This window comes from Tasmannia lanceolata, unplaced genomic scaffold (assembly GCF_043159265.1).
Source record: "Tasmannia lanceolata isolate RefF3 unplaced genomic scaffold, GAP_Taslan_0.1 ptg000002l, whole genome shotgun sequence".
NCBI lineage: Eukaryota > Viridiplantae > Streptophyta > Magnoliopsida > Canellales > Winteraceae > Tasmannia > Tasmannia lanceolata.
The window spans coordinates 18,689,157-18,701,157 of NW_027518679.1; the positions used below are offsets into that span (position 1 = coordinate 18,689,157).

At 37.8% G+C, this 12,001-nt stretch overlaps 1 protein-coding gene across 1 annotated transcript; it reads right to left on the minus strand.

The window, feature by feature from the left end:
- Nucleotides 1-525: 525 nt before the first annotated feature.
- On the minus strand, nucleotides 526-6,639 carry LOC143884098 (F-box protein At2g32560-like). The gene is made up of 5 exons (XM_077387526.1): nucleotides 5,002-6,639; nucleotides 4,710-4,789; nucleotides 3,732-3,910; nucleotides 3,416-3,490; nucleotides 526-1,064 (listed from the first exon to the last, which is right to left on the minus strand). The coding sequence occupies exons 1-5, from the start codon at nucleotides 5,665-5,667 to the stop codon at nucleotides 877-879; spliced, it is 1,188 nt and encodes a 395-aa protein (XP_077243641.1). The 5' UTR covers nucleotides 5,668-6,639; the 3' UTR covers nucleotides 526-876.
- Between the last annotated feature and the right edge of the window lie 5,362 nt (nucleotides 6,640-12,001).

Sequence of the window (12,001 nt, forward strand, 5' to 3'; positions counted from 1 at the left end):
ACGTTTCGTTTATTGCCTATAGGTGCCACGTAGATCTCAAGCGGGATGGGGGGACTGTCCAGGTGGACTTGAACAGTGAAACCCCATCCTGCTATATTAGAAGAGAATATTTTTTAGGGAGACTGATCTCAGCCATTCATAGAAAAAAAAGGTGAAAGGCTGATTTCTGGGAGATGGAGATGAAACAACCCCATTTTCTAGTCAGTCCTGCCAATGACACATAACCCCGCAAGAAAAATGGTAAACATTTGACGACTCTGAACATTCATGGAATTTGCTTGATTATGAAAATAGTCGGGAGAACTTTGGTATTTGAGTTTCCTGTAGGAACAGAGTCAGCAAACTAATTTGGAGAGTATATTGTTTGATCTAATTTGGAGGGTGTCACGGAAACAGCCTCTCTGCAAAGCAGGGGTGAGGCTGCGTACATCTAGCCCTCGCCTGACCCCGCAATGGTGGGAGCCTCATGCATTGGACCACCCTTTATTGTTTGATCTAATTGCATTTATGAACATCTTCACAATCAAACACAATAAACCCTAATTGGGTGATTGATATATCCGGAATTTAAAATTGAAAAGTATAGTCTGTTAAATATGGTACATCGGATTTTCATTTGTTCTAATCTAGAGGAAGGGATTTTGCATGAATCAGGGTCCTATGAAACAGCTGCTGCGATTCTCACTTGCTGTAAAAAAAACATGACCTCTAAATGTGGACCCAAGCTAAAATTGAAGGCTGTGTTAAGCTCCTAAATCATTCTATCATTAAATGCTAATACACAGCTCATTGGCGTGGAGTAGAAACTTCAGACAAGTGGGCTCATATACAGAGCAATTGTGAGCGGAAAGCTCCATTGTTTGAGTTCATCATAACCTATTCCAAGATTTCTTTTGGCCACAGTTGCTTCCACATTGAGATTTCCTCCTTGCTGTGTAGTTTCCTAATTCCTCCATAGAAACCATCTGCTTCATTTCCATCTTCCCGATGATTCTTCCTATTTACAGCTGCTCGCCGCCACCGTGATCCAGGCATGTATTGGTTGAACTCCAGAATCACAGTATCTGCAAGTGTGGTTATATATAATTATGTGAAAAGCTGAATTCTATAATAAGTCACAAAAGAAAATGCATGAAACATTTTGATAGAAAGAAGAAAACATTCTAAATAGAGTTCTAGGTGTGTCCTCATCTATGTTACATGGATTCTTTTGAATGGGCTACGTGCCCGTGTTGGACATGTGTAGGATTTCAGTACTTTAGGATTCACGGAGAAAATTATAGATCTCTTTCATGTTTTTTTTATTACAACAAATTTACAAGTATCACATGTTTTGAGTGTTATCTATAGTTTAATAGTATGTTTTTTATATGGAAATAAAACATTATACTCAATTAACAGAATAAAATTCTCAATATGCTACTTATTAGAACCATAATATCTGAATCTACAAATCCTTTTTTCTTGAGGTCAGCTGAATCCGACACCGAGAACAGTACCCTGTCGGATTCTGACACTCACAGTTGTATCTGTACTCATGCAAAGGTCCTCGTGTTTGGTTAGATATACTCCTTGTAAGTTGCTTTTATAAATGTGAACAGTTCCACTGTAATTAAGGGTGTCAATTTTGGCTCGGGCTCGGAAGCTCGCTCGAGCTCGGCTCGAAAAAAGCTCAGCTCGAGCTCGGCTCGAATCCTTAACGAGCCGAGCCGAGCCGGCTCTCCAGGCTCGTTAAGCTTAACGAGCCGAGCCCGATTTAGGCTCGGCTCGGCTCGTTAGAATTTAATATATTTAAATATATATATTATATATTAATATATACACTAAAAGGGTTGTCTAGGGAGTAAAAGGGGGAGGCAAAATATGTCACTTCATTTTAGGAACCCCATTTGTTACTTGGACCACCCCCATAGTGTAAAAAAAGTAGTGAAATTACACTATATAGGGCTGTCCAGGGAAGATGAGGGGTGTGAAAAAAAGCTCGGTAAGGCTCGCGAGCCTGGCCGAGCCTAACCGAGCCGAGCCTGATTCGAGCCCGAGCCGAGCTTTTGAGCTTAATGAGCCGAGCCGAGCCTGGCCAAGCTCGGCTCGGCTCGGCTCGTTTACACCCCTAACTGTAATTGTCATTTTTTCATGTTATGCTATAAGATGCAATGAAATATCACTTGCCAAGTGAATTACAGTAAGAAAAACTCTAGCTCTGTTAAAATGAATACTTAAAGATGGTGTGCTAATTGAATTATTAAGCTACCTCAAATATAATATTACACTTCACTGGCTCAGAGGAACCTTAATTGAGGAATTTCCACCTAATAATGGCTGAGTGTACGCAAGAAACATTCATTCACCAGATTTTGACGTTAATAGGATGTTATATGGCTAATATTGCCAAAACCAAGACCAGAGGTTTCCTGGAGTTACATGGTTCACTGAGCAGTTTTTTAAGAACAATATAATAAGGGGATTAATATCTGGCTGCTGAGAGTTTTTTGGGAATTGTAATAGATTTTTACAGCTGGCTAAACAAAGCACTCAGCAGCCAATTAGGGAAGTGTCAAACAAGGTGATTTGGGAATTGTAATAACTTTTGACAGCTGTTTAAAACAGCCCTCAGCATCTGTTACGATGTCTGATGAGGGTGGGGGTGGCGTGGGGTGTTGGGGGCGGTGGGAGGCAGATTTGATGAGTGGATGGCTCTCGAATAGCTGTGTCTTACCCTTTGACAGGGGTAGAAAGGAGAACTGTATTCAATGGAAGGGGACAACTTGTCCCATTCCTTTCTGTAATCAGTGTTTTTTTTTTGAAATGGCAGAATGATTTCATTAGAAAGGGGAGCGGGCCGAGGAGGACCACTCCCAAAAGTTCTGTAATCAGTTTTGTGAACAAATTTTGCTACCATTTCTTAAAAAAAAAAAAAAGCTCTCAACACCCAATTTAGACAAGTGTAAATCAAGCTAATCCCATTATCAAAAGATGGTCATGCAAATATCAGTCCAATAAACTAAATATCCAATAAAAAGGCCCTGTTCTTTTTAATGCATTTGAAGTGGAAATGAAGTTCAAACAAAGGACCCTCTGGGTATTCCGTTTTGCGATTCTTGGAACAGTGAACAAACTGAAGATGAGTTTCCAGGAGCAAGTAAAACTTTCAATTGTTTATTGTATCAACAATCATGTGCAGGGAGCAAGTATCCTGTTTTGGTGTATTTCTGGGCGTAAACAATAAAAATTTTAACCACATGATTTCAATCACTTCACCAAACATTTAAATTTTAGCCACATGAAAATTATATATAACTTGAACAATGTGATAGTACAATTAAAAAGTTACTAGTCTAGATGAAATTAAATGGTTAAGAAAAGCTAAAATTAAATGGATAAGAAAAGCTAAAAGGTATGATTAGATCTTTCTAACCACTATTATGACAACGGCAGTGATGCTCATTCCTGTCACAAGATTCCAAGTGACCCACAACCCCATACCACCAGCCTGCAATACATACCATATTATCAAGTCGGGAATCTAGATGAAGACTACTCAAAGGTATCACAAACTTTTGTATGTGCATTCTAGGTTAAAACAAACAATGACATAAATGTAAATGACATGAAGCAGAATAAACAAAGCCTAATAATTCGAAAAAAATGAAACCCATTTTAGCTACTGCATTACAACGAGGATCAATACCGTAACTTCAGGAGCATAAGAAGGATATGCTTGAAGTACATACCATAAGGAAATTCTTTGTTTCTTCTCCACTGGATCTCAATATGATCGCCAGGGTGTAAATCACTTAAACAATCTGAAATATGAAGGTCGTGTGCAGGAGTATCAACAGGTGGTGCTCTTAGTCTTTCCCATTGCACCCCTTCCTCTATCACTACTGTCCGGCGCCCATGAGGTGGATACCTATAAGCAAAAAAAAAATATCCAAAGGTGAACAAGGGCCCGCAATTTGATCAGTACACCACCAAGGCACTGATATTTCTACCAGTAGGTGACAAACCAAGAACCAAAAGAGTTATCCTACGAAGCCTGTTTATGAAAGAGTTACAAGGAGACAATCAGTTCTCAATTCCAAGAACAATAGAGTTATCCGACTAAGTCTGTTTTCAAAAAAGTTGCAAATAGACAGTCAGTTCTCCAATTTTTGACAAAGCTAACAGAAAAAATAATAAACATTGATTTTTTTGGGAGAAAATAACCAGAGTGGTCTCTGAGAGAGATCTTCTTGCTGCAGATCTTGCTGCCAATAGGGCTCTCCATGCCACAATCCTGTTCATGGGAGAGATCTGGCCAAGAGTTCTTTATAAGTCCTTGTTTCTTAGAGAAGGAGAGAAGAGGGGGAAGCGGGAGCCAGAGTGATTTTATATCAGAAAGGTTTTTCATTGTAAGGTGAAGAATTAAATGAAATAATTAGTCATATTATATTACAAGCAAAACAATTAACTTTTTAATATAAAGACCTTTTTATAGCTAATGTTCAGATATTGCAAAATTGTGAAAATATTGTGCCATCAAGAGGCATCCTTATGCATTTCTGTCTTCTACTTAAAATGAATAAATAGTAATTTAATGAATAAATAGCTTTGAAAAATCACAAGATATGGGAGAGTCATGTCAATGGAAAAATATATTAAACAAGAGTAACTGAGATTAACCATGAAAATCCACTGGTATTCATGTTTGAAGGATATTTTCCACGAACCTTGCTAGAAAGGTGTCTTTACGCCAATCGTAACTAAGCTCGGCATCATAACATGAAAGCATAAACCCAACATGCCCATTCTGCAGAAAAGCATTTCACTCAGAAAAGCATAAACCCAACTTGCTAACCTGTAACTTAAATTAGATCTAAACATTAAAAAAGTAATTAATGGAAACTGATAAATCAAGGAAGAACATTTAAAAAAAAATAGATTACAACAACATAGTACTTGACTCGGCGAATTTAAGGAAAAAAGAAGAGAAAATCAGAAGAAATTCGGTATCATCAATACCTCGCGGTTATAGACCTGAGCAGGGATCCAGAACTTGCCACTCTCGAGAGACAAGTACCAAGACATGATTGAATCAACAGGCAAAGAACAATTGGGCTTCTTGCTACTGCCATCGACCTTAGATCTGAGCCATGAAAAGGGCCACATACAAGACAGAGAGCCAAGCAAGCCTTTTGACTTCCCATCATCAAAGACACCCAAATCCTTTCTCGACACAATATACAATTGCCGTTCTCTATAAGCAGCATTGCCTATCACCCTACCCCATTTCTCTTTCATATGCCTCTCCCACATATGATTACTCCTACATCGATCCCTCAAAGAGCTACACACTCCTCCCATGTTACACAACCCGGCTGGCGAAAGCCTCCCTAAAATGCATTCTAAAGCCAATTCAGGCAAATCTAATATAGATGACACCTCTGCCTCCTCCACATTCTCTACTTTTGGAAGACTCTTACTCTTCACAGACATGGCAGATGAACTTCCAAAGCAACTATTTGTAAGCCTAAAATATCTAAACAATTCCACAAGCAAACACACAAATTCTTGCCAGAACCCAACTGACAACAATCTCATCTCATTCACCCATAATGGGAGAGGTTGTAGAGAAAGGGACTTGGAGAGGAGGAAGAAGGAGAGACAAGATATCAGGAATAACAGCATCAGATAAGGGAGATTCTCAGATGGGTTGATTTGCTTTTCACATAAAGCTGTGAGAAGAAATGAGAGACCCAATTGCTAAAAAGCAATGGTGAAAACAACAGGCTGAGAAAAAGCAAAATCCCCTCAAAAAATAGTGGATCCAAACAATACCTAATACATGTTACGAATAAGTGAGGTTGCTTCTGAGACAAAGCCCACCAAGCTTACCTGTGGGCCTTGTCTCCAGTCTTATCAAAAGATGGGAATCTGTAGAAACCCAAAAAAGACTCTGGCTTTTGACTGATAACTGTTAGATTAAACAAATAAAAAACCGAGAACAACACAAAATTTACCTCATGGCTTTGGCAACCAGATACAATGAATCCCTGTTTGCCAATACTGTATAGTACAGACAGACATGACAGATCCCATTTAAGAGACTTAAAAAATGGTTTTTCTTTATCACGTGAACAAATGAAGAAAGGGGTGGGAGATTCCAGATATGTAGTGGGCTTCTGACATATGCAATCTGAAAAGATAGAAGAACAAAAAAAAAAAAAAACTTGGAAAGATAATAGAAAATCAGATGTGCGTAGATGGGATTCGGGTTTAATTAGGTGCAACAAACATCCAAGTGCTCAAATCCTATATAAAACAAATCCAATTAAAAAAATGAAGATATCGAAAGAGGGATGTGGGAAACTTAGAGGATGATGAAGACAATGATAAACGTGAAGTGGGTCCCCCTTCAGTTCATCCAAATCTTCAAATCCTCCTCCCACTGCCCTCTTTCTATCTCTCTCCCTCTTAAAAATCAAAAGCCCAACAAGAAATAAGAAAAAAAAAGAAGAGAGGCTTTTAGGAGATTTTGAACGGTATAGAGAGGGGAATTGGGTGTCCAAATCCAACCATAAATAAACACCCACCTGCCATTTCCTAACTCCCACCCAACTTCCTACAACAGATCGCTGAAAAATCGCCCAACCAGATAAAATAAAAAAAGGTAAAGAAAAGAATAAAAATTAAGGATGACCTCAACAGTCAACGAGAGCTGTTGAAAAGAAACGCACAGTAACCATAAATGCAAAGTGATTAATTTACATGAGAAATTATACGGTGCCCGACCGTGAAGATGTAAATGGTGGATGGTGACAAAACCTGCTGCCTTGTTCCGAAAAGTAAAACACGGGGCTTTTTCTTGGATTAAAAAACAAAGGAGAGATGGTTCTCTCTCTCCATCCTTTACGTTTTCATGGTGGGGTAGCATATAAGTTCTCAATTTACATAGCGGTTAATTACTTGGGAAAATAACTGGTTTTGTAACTTTTGTCCTTATTATTCGAACGAAGTGGTGCAAAATGGTTATTTTATCTCGTAGGGAGGAATGCTAAAAGGAAGGGCACCCTAGCAATACTCCCATTGCTGAGATCAAAGCCTATTTCGATTATGGGTGTTTATCATTCCTAATCTTTCATACCAAAAAAAGAGAGCGGTCATATCTAAAGAAGACCCAAATGAGTGGATTAAGGATTCTTTGAGACCCTGTGGGTGTAGGTCATATTATCACTGTCTATCTTTTTTTTTTTTTTTACCTTCATAGACAGTCTCCTTTTGACATTCCAACTCAAAATATCAATGGATATGCTCAAGATGGCTTTTATCTCAGTTTGTTCATAATTTTTTTATCCCATGACTATTAATCTAGTGTGTGTACTTCAAATTCAAAAGTCTGAGTTCAACAAATGATTACCCTTCCAAAAGACTAACCACTTTCAAACACATTTGATCAATGCAGTTTATTACTTCCCCTATATTGCCAACATATCATTTTATTGTCCCACTTAACCCTGGCCTTGTAGGGTTACCCTTTCTGAGATTCCTACTTCGGGATTGAACTCAGTAGATACCTTTATCATGGAAGAGGGTGTATCGCCCAGGAACTTTCAATGCCACTCTCTTGCTCATGAAGAAGTGTCCAGTTTTCAGAGTTTGTCTTTTGTTGAGTTTATAAAAATTCTTGTGTAAAAGTTGGTAAGTCTAGTCGTGTCATCAATAATTCAAAATATATAGTGTTTGTCAGTCTTCTTATCGAGTCAATGTCCAGCCTTCTGTTAAATCTGATGTAGAGCCCGTTGAGGCGCGTCTAAAGTCATCAATGTATTTGAAGTTTCCAATTCAATAAATACTTGATTACAACGTTATCTGTATTGTTATGATTCACTCTTAGATATAATGTTTAAATAAACAAAGACACCCTTCTCGGATGAGAATGCAGACAAAATTTCTCTTGAGATCTGAAAAATGATCAAACGAGAGAAAGAGCGTTTAGCATAGCCACTTAAAGAGGAAATCGAAGCTATTGATAGTGGTATCGAAATCCGAAATTCAGGAAAGATAGATTGGCAAAACTTTATCTCCCGAGGAGCGCGAAGAATTGATAAACCTATTTAGAGGAGTTCATAGTAGTCTTGCTTGATCCTATAAGGATAAACCGGGTGAATGCCAAGGGTATGGTTTAAAGCAAGACTCCATTTGTTTGAGACATCGGGTCAAAGAGCAAAATTCAAGAGAGATGGACATCAGACATCCTGTGGAGTTGATGAAGAAATGAGAGAAGACTTTCTCAAAATAAAGTCATAGATTTGAGCCTTAAAAGAACAATTGGGCAGTGTATTTTCATTATGATTCTGAGGTAGAATATTTCAAGAATAAGGACATTTTTAATGTCTAGAAAGAAAAGAGAATATGAGAGAAAGACAAAGAGAAGGGAATGTGTCCCTATGACAATTCTTTTGGAATATCAAAGACCCAGATGATAGAGTCAATGAGATAGATCGCATATGAGAATCGTCTTCACTATTTGGAGACAACTGAAAGTTGAAGAATTTTGAGCATAAATTCAAGATCTCGAGAAGAGAATGGAGCACCGTGGTTGAAGTCTTGCCAGAAAACTGCCAGACTCCTCGACAAAAATATTCAAAGTCTTTGAACCATAAGAAAAAAAGCTTGTATGTCAAATACACAAGGAGGCCATCCTTGGACATTTGGACCTTTATAGCCAAAATCCTTACGTTTGAAAATCCATTTGTAAACCCTTTGGGCCAAAAATTTAAATCAAATCATTTTTTTAACCACATTATAAACCAGGGGCATTTTTTTTATGAATTTGAACTACGCTATGACCTGATTCTCGTTTCTTTGGGATACGTAGGCAGCCTGATTTATTTAGGTTCGGTTAACCTTTGGAATAAATGTCAATTATTCCCATACAAAATTTGAAGCTAAAAGCTAAACTATTCTTTGATAAACCCCAAAGCAAACTACGCAGACCTGGTCCTCCATTTTTGGGTACGTAGGTAATCTGGCTAGACCAGATTCGGTCCAAATCCTTAGAACTTTGGATATCTAACCATTTTGAACCCAAGCCCACTTAGAAAGTCCTTTTGGTGAAACAAGCAAATGTTCAAGGCAAATGAAAATAAAAATAGAAAGAAATGAGAAAAACGAGAGTCTGAAGACCCACTTGGTTGAAAACTCGAAAGGGCGGCCTAGATAGATACATGTACTTGTTAAGTCAATAACTAAAGGTGTTGGCTTATGCAAGGGCAAGTGTAGCGGTTTATGAAATTGAAAAAAAAACTGAGAAAGGAATCCAGTCAGGGGTAAAGATTTCCCACAAAGAGTGAGTTGATAAGATACAGAAGGAGGTTCTCCGTCATGAAGAATTTCAAAGTTTTGAGTTGTGATTATTCGAGGTGAAAGTTGAGATGAGTGGTCTATTAGACCAGAAACATGGAAGGCATTAGTTGTCACTTCTTGCAAAGAGAGAAGTTGATGAGATGGAGAAATTATTTTCGAACAGGGCAGGATCTTGAAATTCGAGTAGTGTCAGTGAGACTTACTTTGACATCTTTCTAAACTATGGGCATTAAAACTGAGCAATCTGAAGGGGGTAATAACCATGACGGAAATCCTGATGGAAGAAATTAGAACCTCTTGACATGGTTTTCAAGATTACTCCAAGGGTGGCTAACTTTACCATAGAAAATGACACATTTGATCTAAAGGTGAATCAAAATTGAGTCAAGTCCCTTGAATATCGTAAGTCTTATTTGAAAAAGTCTTTAGGAGTCTGTTTCTTGTCAATATTTGTTCTCTTTTTGAAGTCTAAAGTGTTTGGCACTGAAAAGAATGGGTGTACACCTTCCAAAGTGAAAAGTAAAATCCGAAGTAGATCCTGGTTTAGGAATCAAAGAAGGGCAGGAAACTTCTTATTCAGACCTGCTTGAAACATCAAAAGCCTCAAGTACATAGTAAAGATAGAGAAAATTCCCAGATTCAGCCTTCGAGAAGATAGTTTTACCACTATACCAAAGAAATAACTCATATAAATTTAAAATTTTCCTACTCATCTTGGTTTTGCTTTCTTAAGACTTTTGTCATGGAAGTACATCATACTAGGGGCATTTTTTATGACTTATGTCATAAAAGATATCAAACATAATGATAACTGGGATAGCTATTCTCAGCAAATAGAAGCCAGAGAAGCTTGAGCACAATCTTTGAGTCAGTATTCTTTTGGAGTCAAGTTTCAGAAAATCTTATCCCTAGCGGAGTCTAGAATTTGCTCCTGCAATCTTCAAACCCCCAGCAGAATGCTTTTCAATCGTTTTAAAAGGGTCAATACCTTCAAGTTTCTTGAGTTTTATCTTTAGCAAAGATCATGCATTTTCAATCATTCTCGGCATGGGATGACTTATTCACCTTGTGAAATCGATCAAAGTTGGTCGTTTCTTTAATCATTTCAATGAATTTCCCTTTAATTTTGTAAAAATTTTCGCCAATAGCTCCGTGATTTGGAGATTGGACTTTTCTTTCACCATTTGAAAGGTTTAAAAAAAAATCACCAATGGCTCTGTGATTTGGAGATTGGACTTTTCTTTCACCATTTGAAAGGTTTAAAAAATATTTTCGCCAATGGCTCCGTGATTTGGAGTTTGGTCTTTTTCTTTCACCATTTGGAAAGTTTAAAAAATATTTGAAATTCCAAGGGTGGTCCCTAGTACGACAACTTATGAGGAGGTAAAAATTAGGTTGCTAACGAATTTTAATCTTTTGAAAACTTCTAACCCAATTTTGAAGATTAAGAGATCAAGAATGAAAAATATGCACACAAGTTAAATCCTAAGTGCAATGCAAATAAAGAGCAAGAGTTTAAGAGAGAGTGCACCCGAGATTTAAAGTGGTTCGGTCCTCAAAACGTGAGGCCTACTCCACTCCACCAACCAAACCCGTTGATGGCTTCACTATTTGATCTTCTTAACTTAGGTGAAGATCGGTGCCGATTACAATTCCAATTGCTTTAACCTTGGTGGCAATCCTCACCATGGAGAGTGGGCTCCACTTCTCCGAACACTCGCCCGAATACAATGTTCTTGAATAAGAAAGAAGGAAACAAAAAATCCCTCACAAGGGTTTACAATTTGTAGAAGATGTACAAATTTGAGCCTAATGATCCAAATCCTAATCTTAGAGGATGAGAGGCATAAACAAACTTTGATTCACTCTTGGGATATTCAAATAGAGTTTTAGACTGTTAGGATTGATAATTGGGAAGTTGGGAATAACCATATATATAGAAAAATCTAAATATGACCGTTTGGTGGCATAGTGGTAATTCTGGCAAAAACACCAACGGATATAATTTTTCCCATTATAGTGTTCTCGGAGTTCCGAGAAATTCTCAGAGTTCAGAGAATTGATCTCGGAGTTCCGGGAATACAAACAGAAGTTGGAAAAATTCTACTGGACCAAATCTCGGAGCTCCGAGAAGCTTATGTCAAGCAGGATTTCAATTCTTATTTCTGGGCTTCCAACTTTACACAAAGTTGGGATTGTTATGAGGGTTCCAAAGTGTTGGAACACCACAAGGACAATCACTTAAACATTTAGGGTGTGTGAGAATAACTTAATTTATGCCTCTTAAAATCTAAACTAAGATTGGATCATATACATTCTAAAAAGACTTTGATCTTCAATTGCGATTCTTCAAGTCTTCATTCGTCTTGGATCTCCGATGTTTTTGGCCTTCCGAATGTGGTCCAATGAGAGCTTCTTGGCCTCAATCCAAGCAATCTTAACTTAGCACAATTATGATCTACAACTTAGACAATCAAACACATTAGTGATCTTAAATCACTTGTGTATTGGAATCATCAAAATAAGATGGGAATTGCCAAGGTGGGAACCATTGGGCTTACAATATTTTCACCAATGGCTCCGTGATTTGGAGATTGGTCTTTTCTTTCACCATTTGAAAGGTTTAAAAAAAAATATTTTCGCCAATGGCTCCATG